Source organism: Saimiri boliviensis, chromosome 18 (genome assembly GCF_048565385.1).
Source record: "Saimiri boliviensis isolate mSaiBol1 chromosome 18, mSaiBol1.pri, whole genome shotgun sequence".
Classification (NCBI taxonomy): Eukaryota; Metazoa; Chordata; class Mammalia; order Primates; family Cebidae; genus Saimiri; species Saimiri boliviensis.
This window is the reverse complement of record NC_133466.1, coordinates 18,418,679-18,439,152: the sequence shown is the minus strand read 5'-3', so window position 1 is coordinate 18,439,152 and position 20,474 is coordinate 18,418,679. Positions and strand designations below refer to the sequence as shown.

Genomic DNA, 20,474 nt, shown 5'->3' with positions numbered 1-20,474 from the left:
TCTTTGCTCCTATAACTAACTACAGTGCCTCGCTTTGATTACTGTTGTGCATGAATCATGGCGTTTACTGAGCACTTACAGAATGAAATGTGAAACTTGATCAATTAAATTATGTTTGTGAACTATCAAACCACTTCTACTTATTAATGAGTGGAGATTTGAAAGAAAAACATAGACACAAAAATCTATTTCTAAAATGTGCATTCCCTTACATAAATCTTGCATTTCGCCAGGGTGACTGTTTTGCCAGATAAATAACAATTAATAGAGAGAACTGACAGTATAAGAAAGGGAATGATTAGAACACTGGGCCGTGTAATCTGAAGTAGCAAAAGTAAGAACATGAGGGGAGTTATACACAGTTAAAAGGTGATAGGACCTGTAATCCCAGCACTGTGCGAGACCGAGGCGGACAGATTACAAGGTCAGGAGTTCGAGACCAGCCTGGTCAACATGGTGAAACCCCATCTCTACTAAAAATACAAAAATAAGCTGTGCGTGGTGGTGCATGCCTGTAATCCCAGCTACTCAGGAGGCTGAGGCAGGAAAACTGCTTAAACCTGAAAAGCAGACATTGCACTGAGCCGAGATCGCACTACTGCGCTCTAGCCTAAGGTGACGGAGTGAGACTCTGTCTAAAAAAAAAAAGATGGTAGGACCAATGGAGGGTGAGTCCACTGATCACACTCTAGGGGCTAAAGAATGTGTGGTGTACAGGACTGGAGAAAGTGAGGTGGTAATACGTAGTACTTGCAGAGTCAGATAATGGAAATTAACATTTTAGAGGAGTTGCAGATTGGTCATTGCAAGGAGTACAGCATGACCATTTTAAGGAATGGGTGATGGCGAATATTGAAAACAGGGTCACTGGAGGAATGAGAATAATGAACTGAGAAACTGGAATATTGGAAGAATCACTGAGATCGATAATAGGATCACTTAAGAATCATGAAATGAGGAGCAACACTAGATGACAAAGTCTGAGTGGGGAACGTTGATGAGGCAGAAAGAGGTCTGCAAATGACCGAGGTGGGGAAGTGAAGTGATCTAGTCTGAATGCACTTCACAGTATGACAGGGTCAGGGGCGATGCTTTTACAGAACAGAAAGGAAGAGTGGTTTTGCAACAAAAATGAAGAAGAAAAGAGGACATCCCCACCTCTCCACCTCTAAGGGCAACACTTGGAGGATTCTGAGAAAAGAACTTCAACCTGAGAAGGCTACAGGAGAAGCAGTGCCTTCCCTGGACGGAGAACAACGTTTCTGAGCAAGATAATCTCCATGGGGTGAGTCAGACGATACATGGAATTTTGCTTATGATTGTCAGTGACATTCAGAGGACTCAGCATGACTCAATCTTTGTTTAAAATGTTATTTTGTTCATCGTGGAGGATTTTTGCAGTAATTTTGATTCTTTTTTTTTTTTTTTTTTTTGAGACGGAGTTTTGCTCTTGTTACCCAGGCTGGAGTGCAATGGCGCGATCTCGGCTCACCGCAACCTCCGCCTCCTGGGTTCAGGCAATTCTCCTGCCTCAGCCTCCTGAGTAGCTGGGATTACAGGCATGCACCACCATGCCCAGCTAATTTTTTTTTTTTTTTTTTGAGACGGAGTTTCGCTCTTGTTACCCAGGCTGGAGTGCAATGGCGCGATCTCGGCTCACCGCAACCTCCGCCTCCTGGGTTCAGGCAATTCTCCTGCCTCAGCCTCCTGAGTAGCTGGGATTACAGGCACGCGCCACCGTGCCCAGCTAATTTTTTGTATTTTTAGTAGAGACGGGGTTTCACCATGTTGACCGGGATGGTCTCGATCTCTTGACCTTGTGATCCACCCGCCTCAGCCTCCCAAAGTGCTGGGATTACAGGCTTGAGCCACCGCGCCCGGCCAGTAATTTTGATTCTTAAAAATATTTCATTAAACATTTTTTTTTTTAATTTTTTATTTTTTTGAGATGGAGTCTGGCTCTGTCGCCCAGGCTAGAGTGCAGTAGCGCACTCTCGGCTCACTGCAACTTCCACTTCCCGGGTTCAAGCGATTCTCCTGCCTCAGCCTCGTAAGTAACTGAGATTACAGGTGCCTGCCACCACACCCAGCTAATTTTTGTATTTTTAGTAGAGACGGGGTTTCACTGTGTTGGACAGGTGGGTGTTGAACTCCTGACCTGGTGATCCACCCTCTTTGGCCTCTGAAAGTGCTGGGATTACAAGCATGAGCCACTGCGCCCAGCCTCGTTAAACATTCTTAATGTCAACTCCTTGTTTATCTCACCTTAGTCCCAGTCTGCCCAAAAATCAGTTAAAAAATAAGGTACTGTGAATGGATAAATAATACTATGGGGTACACACCTAGACAATGGAGTGTTACTCAGCACTTAAATGAACCCATGAAAAGTCATGGAGGAACTTAACTAATATTGCTAAGTGAAAGAAGCCCACCTGAAAAGGTTCCATACTGTGTGTGGTTCCTACTATATGACATTCTGGAAAAGGCAAAACTATGGAGACTAAAAACATCAGTGGTTGCCAGAGGTTTGGGCAGTGGAGGCGGAGGATGAACAGGGAGAGCACAGAGGATTTTTAGGCAGTGAAACTCTCAATGATACTGCAGTGATGAACAGAGGTCATTATGCATTTGTCCAAACCCAAAAAATGTGTACCACCGAGAGTGAACCTCATGGAAACTATGGACTTCTGGTGATGGTGATGTATCAATGTCAGCTCAGCGACTGTAACAAAGGTACCACTCTCTGGAGGATGCTGATAATAGGAGAGGCCGAGCATGTGTGGAGGGAGCAGGTGTATGGGAAACCTCTGTATCTTCCTCTCAATTTTTCTGTGAACCTAAAACTGCTCTAAGAAACAGTCTATTTTAAAAACAAAAATTTAAAAATAATGTATCAATCAGTGCAGCAGCAAGGGAGAAACTCAGTGGCAGAGGTACATGCTATGAGGACACACACACAAAAAACTCTAAATCAGAATCCTGGGGTGGGTGTTGAGAGAGTTATTCTTGAATTCACTGCCACAGTAACCCAGCTCCAGAGGGATCCAGCTATTAATACTTCTCTGCATTTTACTTTGTTCTTAAGTATCTTAATATCTCAGTGTGGCCACTTCAGATCCCAGAAAATCCTTAACTTTAAAATGCCACTAAAAATGTTAATAATCCCCTGGCTTTTTTCTATATAATCAAAGGAGAAGTGGCTTTTTGCACAGGAATATAATTCTCCCACCACCTTTACTGTTTATAAAACTATAGCACTCATGAGTCATAAACTCTATGACACTTGAGAGTCCACCCTGAGGGACACAACTTTATGTGCAGTAAAGCGTGAATTACTGCATTTTCTAAAGGGATTCTAGCTGCCACTTCACTGAAATACAACCCAGTTGAGAATTTCCTCAGGACTCCTTGGTTTTCTACAGACCCAGTAGCAGACATATTCACATCATGGTTCCCTCTTTACAATGTAAAACCAACAAATTGTTTGTAGGGTTCAAATTGATTACCAGAAGAACAGGATCTCTTTTTCACACTGGGTTGTGTAACATCTTCAGATTCCTATGGTAATAGTTGGTGCAGCAGGGCAGTAACAGGCCCTGATTAGGTTGACTATTTCCAAGCAGGCAGAATCGAAAATTGACATATTAAAATCCATAAAGATGGAGCTCTTCCCTAAAGATCAGCCAAACACAGAATTTACTTCCAATTCCCACCATGAAATCTAGGACATATGTGTTATTTTCTGTGCTTCAGCTTCTCTCTCCATAACACTGACAATGACAATTGTTAATATGCAGATGGTTGTGGACGCTGTAAAATTTGAACTACATAAAGCCCATGCATAGTTTTTGTACTGCCCTAATTATTAAAATTGACTCAGTAAATTCAACCTGACTGTTACTTTTATTCAGAGATAAGGGATTACTAATTTAAATTTGACAAAGAACAATTTTGCTGTTCTAAGATCGGGAGGTTTATTTAAAGGGGGAGAACATTAGCAATCAAGGTAACAAAATTTCTGAAGCAGAGCAAGAACCTTTAGATAAAGCAATTGCCACATGCACAGCCAACTCCCGACTCAGAAAGCAAACAACAAAACAAAAGAAAACAAAAAGAAACATGTTAAAATTTAAAATTCCTATGAAAACCCCCAATATCATATCTAGGTTTTTATTAAATAGCCCCAGTATATATTCAGAGAGAAAAAAAAGCTTTTCTGTGAACTAAATACATAGTTCATTTATATTTATAAAGATATGAATATAGTTAATTTATATTTAAAGACATAAATATAGTTCATTTTAGTCAAGAATACAAATTAAAATAATCAGAAACATAAATGTCCTCATGGCTAGATAAGTTCCTGATTTTTATCATAATTACAGTAGTCCTCCCTATCTGTGGTTTTGCTTTCCATGGTTTCAGTCCAAAAATATTAAATGGAGAGTTCTAAAAATATACACGAAATTTTATTTTTCTTTTATATTTAATTTTAAGAAAGAGACGGGTCATCCTATGTGGCCCAGCCTGGTCCTCTTGGCCTCAAGACAGCCTCCTGTCTTGGCTCCCAAAGTGCTAGGATTACAAGCATGAGCCACCACTCCCTGGCCAACAGTAAGTTTTAAATTGTACACCATTCTGAGTAGTGTGATGAAATCTCAAATCCATACCCAAACGCTAATTTGTCCAGAAAGTGAATCATCCCTTTTCCAGTGTCTCCATGCTGTACATGCTACCTGCCCAGTGGTCACCTGATCATAGCACTTGTGTTCAAGTAACTCTTATTTGATTTAAAGGACAAGAGTAGTAATGGTAGCAATAGTGTCACAATTGTCCTATTTTATCATTTGTTGTTGTTAATCGTTCACTATGCCTAATTTGTAAATTCAACTTTATCACAGGTATGTACACACAGGAAAAAAATCATAGTACATATTGGGTTTGGTACTATCCAAGGTTTTGGGCATTCACTGGGGTTCTTGGAACACGTCCTCTGCAGATAAGGAAGGACTACTATAATTATAATCATCAGTTCAATGTTTTAATATTTTATTTGCAACATCTCTTACATAGGAAATAAAGATAAAAGATAAAAGTTCCTTCAGCTGTTTAATTTGCATTTGTTTTCCAAAACATACATGTGCTGCTAATATGACAAGCAGTGCAAATAATCTGCAAATACAGCAAACATCAGCAAATGCTGAGTCTCATACTCCTTTTCTAAAATGTTCCTTACGTGAAACCCAACTCCAGTCATTTTCTTGACTTTCTTTTTTTAAAAAGCAGTCGAGATATTTATACTTAAAGCAGAAGCAAACCTAGGCCTCTGTCAGCTAGTAGAAAAATACGCTGTCCTCAATTCCTACAATTTTTCCAAAATTACAGCCACACAGAGCATTTGCTGTATAAATACATACATAAATACTGTGTTCCAAACACACTCTTACCTAAGATCCCGTAGACTACACTTCAAATGCCCAAGCCCATTGGGCTCTCCCCATCTAGACAAACCTCCTCCTCTCACACTGAAATAATGCTAACCCCTCTTAGGCAATGTTTTCTGGTATTTATCAGTGTGCCTCACATGGCTGTTAAGTACCTATCTGTACCGCTTGCCTGGTGAAAAGGAACTTTCCTGAAGGGCAGAAAACACAATGTGGCATGCTATAGCCTCCCCGTGGAGCCCCACATCCGTTACCTTTGGCTTTCAGGCTATCAGGAGGTTGCTGACCCCCAACTCCTTTTATGTGGTGCTTCCACCCTCAGCCCTCTGAAGGAGGACTCATTTAGTGACAGTATTTCAACTCTGCAGCACCATCCCTATAGCTCATTAGAGCCCATGAAAACCAAACTGTATGTTGCATTCTCTACCTCAAGGGCTTTCGTGAACACACACATGCTGTCCCTAGATAAGGAAGAAACCTGACTAGCGGTGAGGATAAGTCTGCGCCAGAGATGGCATGTTTACACCCATTGGTGCATGGTGGCTTGCGCCTATAGTCCGGGCTACTTGGGAGGCTGAGGTGGGAGGACAGCTTAAGCAAGAAGGTCGAGGCTGCAGTGAACCATGATCATGTCACTGCACTCCAGTCTGGGCAACAGAGCAAGACCCTGACTCAAAAAAAAAAAAAAAAAAAACCAAAGAAAACCCCCAAAAAACCCATGGGTGGATTCAAACTAGGCATCTGGAAGAAGCAATCAGTCCAGGGAAGGAAAAGAGGGAAATAACCAGGAAGACAAGGGAAGATGAGAAACAGACAAGACTGGAGCTGGCAGAGACAGGATCTGACAGGTGTCCAGGTGCCCTTTAACTCTTGTGAGTCTTAGGATGTGCATTTGGATTCCAGGAGATCCCCTGTCCCCTTCAATAAGTCCTATCTCTAAACATAAGCTACTTTAGTAGCTTTATGCTCCTTCCAGTTGAACAAATGCCAAGAAAAAGGCCCAGCTCACATGCTGGTTCACTAATTCCTATTGCACGATCCCCTCAATCTCTGTGTGCAGAACATTCTATCCTACCCTTTCAGCCTCCACTTTCCTTGATTGTGTTACCTGATCCCTGACCACTTTCCACCTCCTATTCTGCTGATGGGCTGTCTGTCCTATTAGAATATACAATTCTTGAAGGCAGGGACAATATGACTCATCTGGTGTTCCCTCAACAGTGGCCAACCTTGGGATAGCACAATAAGTATCTGATAAATATTTAATGATTATTTCTGGTTAGGTCAGAATCCATTCAATCAGGGACATTCAGTGTTTATTAAGTTCCCATTGGGTATTACAAATCTATTTCTTAAATAAGATATTCTAAATAGTTGTTGGATTACGAGATTTTGAGGAAAATAAGTATCTCAATGCCTTTCAATATTGTTCTTCCAAGTAGATATGACAGCTTATACAAATCACAGCATTTGCTATAAGAAGCAGAAGATTAATATAAATAAGCACTCAGCTAAGAAAGACATTTAGGAAGAGTGACAAGTCAAGCTCTCACTTAGGCTAACAGGGCCCATTCATTCAGTTAGTATAGGAATCTGAAAAGCAGCCTACCTACCGGATCATAGAGCCATTTTTATCATTCAAAGTGAATGTATCAGTATATGAAGTGTTAAGAGTGCATAAGAGATTCCGAATACTAACCACCAGTAAAGAGGTAGAATAGAAACAATTTTAGATCCATATTAAAAGCTTATTATTGGTGGTCTAAGTAGTTTTGTCTACTGAAAAATACCTTTAAATCTGGTCACCATCGGAATGTTTTTGTTCCGAATTTTAAAAATCTGAAGCCTCTTTTTCACTATTGCTCCAAGTTGGAAATATACTGATCTCAGACAAGATGACATTTAAGTTGCTAAATACATAAAGCAAGAAAAGACACTGATGATATTTAAGAAAGTCAGGAAGAGAAATATTTTTAAAAAAACTTTTTAAAGACATATGTTGCCAGAGTCCTACAGAAACGTGTCTCCATTCCCAACATGAAAAACAAACGGAGAACCTAAAAGTCCCTTTTGTAAACAGGGCACCTAGGACCAGTGGTGAACGCCAAAAGTCTTACAATGACCAAAGGCATTTCAAAAACACAAAATCGAATGTGGCTAACAAAAGGCTGAAAGCAAAGTTAATGAACAGAGTAAATGGAATTAGAAATTGCTACTAATTCTGAAAACAGTTTGCCTACTTTTCTATTTAGTCATTCAATTTTTAAATTCATCTTTAACCAAATTCTCAGAGATATTCTTTTTGAAAACACTATAAAAACTATGTGGTACTAATAAATTGTTTTAAACTTATAAGCAGAAGGTCAATGAATAACATGTGATGCATTAGCACATCTTAATTTACAGGTCACTAACAGAGGCGAGCAACAAACTTGCATGTGTTTTGCTGGAATTGCTGGAGACCCTGAATAGTTCAAATAAAAACCTTGCTTGTATTCCAGACTTACTCAGCAACAAGAGTGACTAAATTTGATCATTACTGCAATTGAGTGACAGGTAGATGGGAGGGTTCACTTTACTATTCTTTCCGCTTGTACATATGCATAGAATTTTGCATTTAAGCACTGAAAATTTAAATAAATATTTAGTCCAGAGGAACAACCACTTCTCTAAATTTATAACTGCATCTGAAAAAGGAAAAAAGCCCCAAGATCCAAATGATATCTGCATGACTGCAGCTAGCATATATGAATATACACATGAAATAGAGAATCCTGTTTCAGAGCTAGCCTATCTTGTGTATTTTCATCTTCTCAAAGCTTTTCCATACCAATTCCTTTTTCAAAGAACATATCCAAGAAGAGAATAAGAAAATTGTCGTAACTGAGGGATTCCTAAGTGCTAGACATCATTGCAAATGTTTTATGTGTAGCACAGCATGATCCTGAGTTAGTAATCGCTCCATTTTATGTAAGATGAAACTGGACCAACTAAAATAGATGCCATTTCTATGCATTCAAACAGTATATTAACTATAAATTTTAAACTACTCAGACTTTGGCATATAAACCAAGACAAGGCATGTCCTAGACAATATATACTTCTGTTTCTGGATTTCAATGACACTTTCAATTTTTCTGGAATATAAAGAAAAATCACATCTTAAACTGTTCTCAACATAAATGCTTTGAATAATGAGGAATACTGAAAATAGAATCTCTAATTTAATTGAGAAAGAATTGGAAAACGAAAACGTTCTCTGCTTGCAACTTAATGAGGAGCTGAGAGGCAGCGTGCAGCTGATGAAACGCTGCCGCAATAATGGGATGCATCAGTGTGCTGTGTTTCCAAATGATGGCCTTATGTAAAAGCAAAGGCGGTAAAATGCTGCAGGTCGTTTGCATATTTCCCAATAATCTGGCCCAACTCTGCTTCTGACATTCTATATAAATACATTGTTACAGCCACACTTTCATATTCAGAGTTGAAAAATACTGTCAAAGAACCTCGTTTGATGGCTAAGCTGTTCAAATTTCAAAGAGCTGAATGAAAACAAATGGGGTGGGGGAGGGGAAGAGATGGGAGAGAAACCAAAATAAATAGGCCAGGACACAAATGTGAAAACAAAAGCAGATGTATACACATAGTCTCGATTCTCATATTCTCTCTCTTTCGATCTAGGGCTGATTTTCTTGTTTTAAAATATCCAAACCGGCTTCAACTTTTTTAGCCCTAGAATAAATCCTACGGTCAGTAAAGTAATCCTTACATTTATACAGACCACTAATGCATAAAATACATCCATACTCACATATAGGTAGTCTGATCCCTCTGTTCAAAAACTGACTCACTTAATAAGAATCTTGGGATCTTTCCAATTCCAAAACCACACCATATATGTGCCTATGATTTGTCAGTCAATTTTCAGGCTACAAGGTTGGAAGGTGTTCATAGCAAAGTAATAATGGTCAAGAACGTACCAGGGCTTCTCCCACTGGATGATGTATACAATATACCTCCCAACTTGGTAAGATTAAAAAGACCACCTTTGTTGTTCGCTTTTTATTTAATTCCATACATACTATAGAATGAAAAAAGAGGCCGGGCGGGCACGGTGGCTCACACCTGTAATTCCAGCACTTTGGGAGGCCGAGGCGGACAGATCATGAGGTCAAGAGATAGAGACCATCCTGGCCAACATGGTGAACCCCCGTCTGTACTTAAAAAAAAAAAAAAAAAAAAAAAAACCCCACAAAAATTAGCTGGGCATGTGGTGCATGCCTGTAGTCCCAGCCACTTGGGGGGCTAAGGCAAGAGAATTGCTTGAACCCAGCAGACGGAGGTTGCAGTGAGCTGAGATTGTGCCACTGCACTCCAGCCTGGCGCCTGGCAACAGAGAGAGACTCTGTCTCAAAAAAAAAAAAAAAAAAAAAAAAAAAAGAAAAAGAAAAAAGAAAAGTTGAGAAATAATTCTTACCTGAGAACCCCATGTTCAGTTAGGTATTTTAGAGTAGAAAATTGGGCAAAGGAAATGGTTTTGCTCAACTCGTCTAACAGCAGTTTTTGCTTTGTTCAGGCACTGCTGTCCTTAGTTTGCTGATCCTATTACTACAGACAAACAAGTGTTCATTTAAAGACAGAAGGTTAAAGTGGCAGAGAATAGATATTGTTAAAGGGTGGAAAAGAAAACAGGAAAAAGAGAATATACCCATAATTCAATAAAAAGAGATTATAAACAAAGCCACGTTCACCTGTATAACTTTCCCAATTGGAAATCTCTGCCTGTATTTGAGGCTTACTTTGTTCAAAGTTCCCTCCAGAGACCTGCCCCACAGTGTAAGTTACCAGAGACATCAACACCTTTAGAAGCCGCTAGCTCCGGGAAGTGCACTGCATGTTATTAATAGGAATACAGAGGCTGGAGGAGCCTGTTTCAATTTCTCTCTTTAAAAGAGGAAGAATAGTATGGGGACTCATCCAATTTCTTGTTTAACTAACAGTAAGTCACACTTGCCTGCGTTCTTCTACCATAAAGTGAGGACATGGCTCAAGACTGTGAGGACACGGTCTAAAGACTGAATGAAGATGCAGCCTTCCTGGACTGTTCGGGTGTCAAAGAGCAATGATGCCCTTAACACAGCACCTCAGGGTATCGCAAGTGACAGGATAAACAGGATAATCTCTCACAACGCTTTTCACACTATTTTTTGTAATTTGAATTCCTTCTCTCCCGAGTCTAACCTAGTCTTGGAAACAAGCTAATTTTTCTAAGAGTGTCTTGACCACAAAACACACATGCTAAAAATCTCCCATAGCTCCCACTTATCTCCAGAATAAGACCCTCTAATTTGTAACCTCATTCTACCTTGGCAGTTTCCATTTTCTTCACAATTTTATTGTATTAATACATTTATATGGCCCTTATAGGCCAAGAATGATATTCAGCAACTCAGCAACACTTGATACAAAATCCTAACAGTACCCAGCATATATTGACTACATTTGCTTGTATTAAATTTAAGAAGAAATAGATTATTGAGATGCAGAATTGAAGAGCACTTCCTTTATTCTTCTCAATTCCCAAAGCCTTCGGTTTTTTTTAAAAACTGTTTTTTGAAAACTTCATTTCATCCCAAAGAAATAGGACGATAAAATCTAATAATTCTAATTTTTAGCCCTAGATTTTAGCATATGTTTCAAGGGGAATATTATTTTTGTTTTGTTCTATTTATATTTATAAATTCCTCAGGCCAAAATTTCAGTATTGTAATAGCTCATTAAGGCAAGTGGCCACTTTATGCTGTTAAATGATGAATAACTGCCAGGCACAGTGGCTCATGCCTGTAATTACAGCACTTTGGGAGGCCAAGGTAGGTGGATCACTTGAGGTCAGGAGTTCAAGACCAGCCTGGCCAACATGGTGAAACCCCATCTCTACTAAAAATAAAAAATTTAGCCAGGTGTGGTGGTGGGTGTCTGTAATCTCAGCTACTTGGGAGGCTGAGTCACAAGAACTGCTTGAGCCCAGTAGGCAAAGTTTGCAGTGAGCCAAGATTGTACCACTGCACTCCAGCCTGGTTGACGGAGTGGGACTCGTCTCAAAAAAAATTTAAAAAAGATGAATAATTGATATAGTCATATTTGAGTTGTTTCCATCATGCTATGAGAGATGCTTTTTGCTTCTAGTATAGAAGAGAGGAAAGGCACCTTTTTCTATCAAAGACTGCCAGACGAAAATAACAACTGAGGGTCTGTTGTGGTCATCTATGATTCATACAAACTACCCTAAACACTAAACAAAAAGAACAATGTAAGGATCTCATGTGCTTAATGTGTTCCGGAAGCATACTTTGTGATATTACAACCAAATATTTTAAGTCATACCATGGATTTATTACTTTATTATTGAGTTATCATGGCCTCTGCATTTGAAGTGGGTAAAAACCACCTGAAGACAAATCTGGACTATGGGCCAGCACTCTGCCAACTCTTGCCTAAAAAACACCTCTTTAGAATTCTATCGATGGAAGGTTGGGTGTCGTGGCTCATGCCTGTAATCCCAGCACTTTGGGAGGCCAAGGTGGGTAAATCACTGGAGTTCAAGACCAGTCTCTCCGTCTCTACCAAAATACAAAAATTAGCCAGGTGTGGTGGCATGCACCTGTCATCTCGGCTAGTCTGGAGGCTGAGGCACGAGAATCACTTGAACTTGAACCTGGGAGGCAGAGGTAGCAATGGGCCGAGATCATGCCACTGCACTGTAGCCTGGGCGACAGAGTGAGACGCCATCCAAAAAAAAAGAAAAAAAAAAAAGATAATTCTATCAATGGAAAGAAATGTTCTCTGCAAAAGGAAAGCACAGGCTCCATTTTACGGGAGGCTTTCTCAGCATAACATGGATACAGAGCCCCTGCCCATACCGCTCCAGTCTCTGTGCCAGAAACAGACCATCCAGAAGCATCTGCCTAATGATGACTAGTGTGCTCTAGGTCAGAGCTAAGTGTTGGATAAAATCCACTGTAAGGCATGATCTCTAGAAATGTTAATTCTCACAGTGCTTTGGGTCTGTAGGGCTTTTGCCTACAGAAGCCACAGTAAGTCTTTGTCTTTGCTCAAAATGCTAAGCTGCCTTACTGTGAATGGCTTAAACAACAGAAATGTCTTTTGTCACAGCTCTGGGTGTCTTAGCAGTGAAAAGCAGGTGTTGTCTTTCAAACCCTGAGGGTGGTAGGGAAAGGATTATCTGATTCTACAGCATGTTCCTCTGGTTGACTTGCTACTAAAGAAGCTATTTTACAACTTACACACTTAAAACTCTTACACTTTAATTACTTACATCCATACAAGCTATTTTGCACCCTTACAACTCTGTAAGGGTGGGGTGGATACTGTAGACATCTCATAGCAGTGCACGTGTTCCTGTACCATGGAAATAATTCCACGGTATTCCAGATCATTCCAGATGATTCCTGTTCATAGCCATGCAAATCAAGTGTGCTGGGGAAGGAATTTTAAATCTCTCCAAGTCGAAACGAACCAGTTTTAACATCTTACCATTCACCTTATTAATGAATTGAATAAAATATTTGACATGTGTTCAGTCTGCATGACAGATATGATTTTACCCTGTCAAAAATTATACTTCAATTCCTTTCCATTTGCATCATGCTTGCTCTCTTATTGTTTCCCTCATTAAAAAATTTGCATAGCTTGATTCTCAGCATAGAATACCTGCTATCCTCTAGATACTTCCTATCCTCTCTCTCTGGCCACTGCTCCTCTCCATGGATGGTGCAGTTTCTCTGTTTGCCCTAAATGTTGCAAATTCCCCAAGGTGCTTTCCTTGGGTTCTTCCCCACAGGTGTCACTGAGTGGGCAAAATTAAGTGCAAGCACTTAGCGTAGTAGCTGACCCTTTGTGAATGATCAACGATGGTCTGGTGGTATTAGTGTCACTGTCACCATGTTAGTTTTTAAGACTGCTAAAATCGTGATTTCACAAGCTTTTCTCCCTCTTTAAATAATAGGCCTTGTGAGGTTCATCATTGCACCCTTAGTACCCAGAGACATATGCCTAAGGAAGAAGAGGGCATGGCAGGGCTCTGGAAAAGGTATCATCATCTTACATCAGAATGTATTTAATGAAAGATGTATTTGAAAGGGCCCAAAACAAGCCTTGTTCCCCGACTTGTACTTGCAGTGAAGTTCTGGTGGAAGGTTTGGAGGGACTCCTCATTTCTACCTCCCTCTTCCACTTGCCAGATTATGGGATCTAAGCCCCTTACGGCCCAGAGTCACTGGTGGCTTGGGATAGCCCAGAGAACACCCCTGTTCAATGGAAACAGAATGCAAACTGCCTATGGAATCCCATTTTCCTCGCTGCCACATGCAAAGTCAAAAAAAACAAGTGAAATCAATTTTACTTGCATAGTTTCAACTCAGTAACATTCATGATGTATTTAACAATAAATTTAAAACATAACTATTTCAATGTTGAATCTATATAAAAGTGAATGTGATCATTTTACAGGTTTTCTCACATTTTATCTTTGAGAATTGGTATTCATCTTATAGCACACATCACTTCCCACTAGCCACATTTCAAGTGCCAAACAGCCACATGGGGCCAGTAGCTATAGTAATGGACAGCACAGGGCTAGAGGCTGCGGCATGGCAGTCTCTGGGAGAATGAAGATACATGGTAGGGATATAGTGACAAAGCAAGAGGGTGACTTGTTTAAATGCAAATCTACACTCACTCCTCCTCTTAGAAATACTAAAGTCTGATGACTTCCTGTTGCTACAAAATGAAGACCAAATCCATTAAAATGGGTCACAAGGTATGATGTTTTGGCTCTTTCTTACGTATGGAGCCAATGTATAAGAATCTGGCTGGTGTGTATCATCCTACAAGACTTCCGTGGGTGGGTGGTAGGCAGAGGAGGATAGATAATACCAGAATTGCAAGAGGAAGGTGACAGCAAAGGGCTAATTCTCTCCACTCATGGTGGCCACCAACAATCTGGTAAAGTCCAGGGCTTGGAAAAACCACTCTATGGCTTAATCCTTTGACACAGTTTGGCTCTGTGTCCCCACCCAAATTTCATGTTGAATTGTAATCCCCAGTGTTGGAGGTGGGGACTGGTGGGAAGTGACTGGATCATGGGAGTGGTTTCTAATAGGTAAGCACCTTCCCTCCAGTGCTGTGTCATGATGGTGTCCTCATGAGATCTGGTTGCTTCAAAGTGTGTAGCACCTCTCCCTTCGTACGCTTTCTCTTCCTTGCTCCTGCCATGTGAAGATGTGTCTGCTTCCCCTTCACCTTCTGCCATGGTTGTAAGCTTCCTGTGGCCTCCCCAGCCATGCTTCCTGTATAGTCTTTGGAACTGTGAACCAATTAAACCTCTTTTCTTTATAAACTACCCAGTCTCAGGTAGTTTATTATAGCAACCAGAGAACAGACTAATACACCTTGGGACAAACGATAGGCTAAAACAGAAAGTAAAGCTAATCAGGCATTATTAGTAGGATCTCTATGGGAAACGGGAAAGAGGGATGCTCCTGGGGTCAGGAAGAGTAACTTTTGCATGGCTACCATACAAATGTGAAAACATCTGGTTACTCATACGTGAAACTAAGGGAGGTAAAACTCAGATGCAAACTATGAGACGTGTACCAAAACAGTTGATTCACCAGAAAAGGACAATTTGGTTAATGTTATAAACTAAATTTTAATTCTAGCCTTTAAAAAAAGTTGATTTAATACTTAGAATACATCATCAGTATGCATATATCCAAAAAATAAAATGGTATCAAAAACATGTAAGTAGGCGCAGAGTACTGATTTATAAAATTTATAACTTATCTACAAAACTGTACTACAAGAACTCTAACAGAATGTGAGTATTATTTCTAAAATGGATACTTCATAAAAGTCATAACCAGGCAAAAGCTGATTTATTATAACTTATTTGTATTATATTATATAATTATATAATATATAATTATATATTATAACTTATTTATTATAACTTATTATAACTTATTATAACCCATACTTAGTAAATCAGCACACAGAATGTTCTTGTAAAAATACATCTACTGAACTTCAGTATTAGTGATTTCCACTATTCATCACTTCACATCATGGTTCATACTCCTTTCAAGATAAAAATTACTTAATATGTAATATATTGTGATGTTATAAATGCTTTTGCTTTTAATCAGAGATTGTCCTTTAAACAGAGTGCTATTAAAACAAATGAGACCTTTTAATAATTTTAGAATTTATAATTTAAAATTTAAAAGATTTTAATAGTAATAGTAATGTTAATTAAACAACAAACATTCATTATCCAAGTAGGCTAAAGAAAAATTTCTAGTACAAACAGGATTAGAACAAAAGAAAATGTTGCCAGGCTATCTGCTGTTTATAATGAGTGTCAAGAATTTTGCTTTGCCAACAAGCATAAGACTAATTACTTCCAATGTTCTTAAGATGCAGTCACATGTCCTAGAAGAGATAAACTATCTAAGAAGTGTGAGATAAAATGCTTGGAACTCCAGCTATTTTAAATTGAACAAGAAAGGAGCAGCTTGTATAGTAACAGCAAAAAGACTACAAAGAATTAAACAAAACTGAAGATCTCCAAAAACTGGGAGGGCATGATTTCTAGGATATAAAGTTAAGTTTAAAAAAGTAAAGTGCAGAACAGTGCACTTTTCACTTTTTTTTTTGTACAAGAAGTAAAAATGTGTATTTTCTTTTGCCAAAAAAATGAATCGGGAACAATGAAAATGTTTATCAATACAGAATGGGTGAAAAGTGAGCTTTCTGAATATAACATTTTAAGGAACAAGATAGTCAAAACGTAAAATTAATAAGGGAGGAAAAAACTAAAATCGAATAGAATACAAACAGATATAAATGAAGTAAAATATATCAAGCTGGTAGGAGAAAAAAAAATAATTCTAGCACTTTTAACCCTAAGACCTTGACTGTAGAGCCATGGTGAGATATATACTAAAGATAAAAGGAAGTGTGGAGGGCTGGGCATGGTGGCTCATGCCTGTAATCTCAGCACTTTGGGAAGTCGAGGCAGAGGATCATTTGAGCCCAGGAGTTCCAGACCAGCCAGGCCAATAAAAGGAGACCCCCATCTCTGCTAAAAATTAAAAAAATCAGTCAGGCCTGGTGGCATGCACCTATAGTTCCGCTACTTGGGAGGCTGAGATGGGAGGGTCACGGGAGCCCAGGCGGTCAGGGCTGCACTAAGCTGTAATCATGCCACTGCATGTCAACCTCGGCGACAGAGTGAGAAAAAAGAAATATGTGCTGAGACATCCTAAACTTTACTGTTTAGTGATGGTCATAATATGACATCATAATTTTAGAAGCATTTATAGGTATATCATAGGCTAATACAAATACCTATGTTAATAATATGGTCAATCATCAGGAATCAAGATTTTTACTGTAAGGGTTAAAAAACTGATGCAAAATATGAGAAGTTAAATTTTTCAAAAAGGAATGCATGTGATCCAATGTGAACTACTGGCCACCAGCCAGGACTTACTTCTTGGCAGTACTGCAGGATGCCTTCCTTGGTATCAATGCAGGTTTTGGTTCCTGATGGATCTGACTCCCACTTCCCATTCTGCACATTCATGTGCATGTTCAGTCTGCCACAGAACATGGCAATCTGGGGTTCAGCCAGCAGGCCAGCATTGCCATCAGTGGGTACCTGAAAGAAGAAGGTTCAGTTAGTTATAGAATCCATCACTCCAAAGCAGAGGTGGAGAGAAGCACAGGGCCAAGTATCAAAAAGAGTTCTCTTCTGGCTAATTCTGAATTAGGAATCAGCCCTGTCTTCAGCACTCCTTTAGATGAAGTATCATATATGCCACAGACATTTCTAGCTACCTATAAGATAGTGCTTTCTTTTACACTAAAATAGAGAAGGAAATTACCAATACTGAAAGGGATTTATGCATGAAAAATTTATACATTTTCCCATATCAGATTTTGTGGTACCTGCTGAAAGGTTCTGACAACAAATAAGACGTTTTTCTAAAATAAATATAATAACTGTGGAGGCTACCACATTCTCATAATAAACTCCAACTGACTCACACAGAGCACAATGCCTGCCAGGCCCTGCCTGGTGACCAGGCCTGAAAGTAATATTGTGTGCCACCTCTCAGGACTGAGAGCATGGCATTGTTAGTTAGCAAGTAAATGCAGTAAGATTCTGAACAGAAAAATTCACCGTAGAATTCGCCATCCCCAAATATAAATTAATATGCTGGCAATTCCACCTGGTTTTCCCCAGAATATTTTCCGGTTATCACTCTCTCAGCTCTTCAGAAGTCTGCTAAGGGTACTGGTGTCTCCTCTCCCAATCATCTGCAAGGAGCCAACAATTTCTCATCGGGAGCTCTGCACAGTACCTGCTGAGTAGTGAGTAAGGGCATTACCATTGCAGGCAATATACCATTTCACAAAAATAACTTCATGAAAAAGGGTGCCTTCTGTGAACAGGTATTACCTTTACAAAACTATTTTTAAAAGAGAAAATGGAAGTCCTGAAATAGCTGTACTATGTCATTTAATAGGTTCTGGTATCTCAAAAAGAAAAAAATACTGGCAGGAGATGAAAAGTATATCCACAGGAATAAAGGTGTTATTTAAATCAAGGAATCAGAAGGCATATTAATCATGATAGGCCCTCCCTTGTTAAAGCCAGCTGCTGGGGAAATGTGACCCATCCATGCCAAGAAAAATTAACTTCCAACAGAAGCCATTCATTCACACACTCAAAAACTGGGTGATTTCATGATAACTTGTATCACTCCTAAAAACTGTCCACAGGAGGAAAAACACCAACTAAAATTGCACTGAGGAATTTCAGTTGAAATAATGAAATCGTTTGCAACATTTTTTCCCATATAAATGTAAAATAAGACATATCTGGCCATTTTAGCTATTTTTGCACATATTTCATCCAAACACAACAAAGGACTTAAGTCCTTACAACAACAACAAAAAACACACACACAGGTCCTTACACTGAACCAAGTCATGAGTGTGAAAGCTGCTGGCAAAACCTCTAGAACCACGTTTTCAAGTAACTTTTCCAATATTTAACAAAATTCTGCCTTTCCATTCTGCCAGATGGTTAAGTAAAAGCAGCAGATGCCAAGATATCTAAATCCTCTGCAGAAATAGCTGGGACCCCCCAACTCCTCCATCTGAGAGCCCCTTGCCACTCCTGTGATTTCCATGAAACTGGGGGTCTCATTCTCTGATAGATGCAAAACAGCAGGCTAAGTAGAATGCTCTATAAATTTAAATTTCACAGCCTTCCTGAGGGATAAGAGGAAATTCTCTTGATCTTAGAAATCAAAATGCAAATGTTGCCAATCATACTGAAATAAGTAGTACACACAATAATATTGCAAAAATGTTAAAGAAAGTCAAATAATAATCAGATACCTGTGGATAAGACCCTATATTAGATGCTATGGAGGGTCCTGCCCGTAAGGAACGTGCAATCCACTCATGGAACACCACTGTTCCCACAGTACTTTATTCTGTTCACCTTCCGAATTCATTCCTGTCCTAAAGATTTCCAGTCTTGGCAGCATGTTGCTACCTTATCCCTAAGTGTAGGGAGACACTAATGAGCCTTTACCATAGCTGGTAAATATATTTTGTTGACTTAATCTCCTCCTCTCTACCTCTAACTCTCTCCGTACCTCTGTTTATCCACAATCTGTTTATTACAATGTCTAAGGAAAGTGGTGTACTATCGTTTTCATTTTATTTTATTTTATTTATTTATTTTTGAGACAGAGTCTTACTCTGTCACCCAAGGCTTGACACTGCAACCTCCACCTCCGTGGTTCAAGCAATTCCCCTGCCTTAGCCTCCCAAGTAGCTGGGATTACAGGCACATGCCACCACACCCGGTTAATTCTGTTGCATTTTTAGTAGAGACAGAGTTTCACCATGTTGGTCAGGCTGGTCTCGAACTCTTGACCTCATGATCTGCCCACCTCAGCCTCCCAAAGGGCTGGGATTACAGGCATGAGCCACCTTGCCTGACCTTGCCCTTGATTCCATTTCCTCCTCAAAAGGAGCATTTAACTGACAATTTCTCTCCCCATGGCAGCCAGCCTCCAAGAAGGCCCCCAAGGAGTCCCTGCCTCCTGCTGTTGATGGACCCTGGACAATCCCACAATGTATCAGGGTTTGTCTGTGCAACAAATGGGGGTACAGCAGAAATGATGACGGTGTAACTTCCAAAGACGTACATATTAGACTTAAAAACGCTGCAACTCTTTTAAAAACAAACCTTTGCTACCAGAAAGGTCAGGAAGGGCATGATGATATGTAACAGCCAAAACACGGTCATCAAGGGCATCACAGTTCTTCATTGCCCTCAGGGATCGCTCACTGTGAGGAAGTCAGCTGCCACGTGCTGAGGCATTTGATGCTAAAACCAGGAATGCTTCCGGCAAAATACAACAGGCCACCCTACCTGACAAACCAAGTTAATGTTTCTTCATTTTTTGCCTCTATTGACTTACCTTCCTTTTATTTCTTCTGTTCTTCACTTTGCCATCCTCCCTGCTCCTTGACTTTACAGATATTTTAATGCCATCTGTTGGCATATGTGTGTATGCTTATCACCAAAAGTCGTAGTTTTTTAACCCCCCACCCCCTCTCCAGACGGAGTCTCGCTCTGTCGCCAAGGCTGGAGTGCAGAGGCGTAACTTTGGCTCACTGCAACCTCCGCTTCCCAGGTTCGAGCAATTCTCCTGCCTCAGCCTCCAGAGCAGTTGGGATTACAGGCATGTACCACCCACGCCCAGCTAATTTTTTAATAGGTTTAGTAGAGACGGGGTTTCACCATATTGGCCTGACTGGTCTGGAACTCCTGACCTTGTGATCTGCCCACCTTGGCCTCCCAAAGTGCTGTGATTACAGGTGTGAGCCATCGCACCTGGTGCTACGTATTTTTTTCAA

The 20,474-nt window shown here is 39.9% G+C and overlaps 1 protein-coding gene across 6 annotated transcripts in view; it reads right to left on the bottom strand.

The window, feature by feature from the left end:
- The window catches only part of APP (amyloid beta precursor protein), a 280,905-nt gene that overhangs the window by 199,921 nt on the left and 60,510 nt on the right, over positions 1-20,474 (bottom strand). For all 6 annotated transcript variants that reach the window (XM_039480477.2, XM_039480478.2, XM_039480479.2 and 3 more), the window contains exon 2: positions 17,020-17,187. In XM_039480477.2, the coding sequence (XP_039336411.1) occupies positions 17,020-17,187 (168 nt within the window). The remainder of the gene's footprint in view (positions 1-17,019; positions 17,188-20,474) is intronic.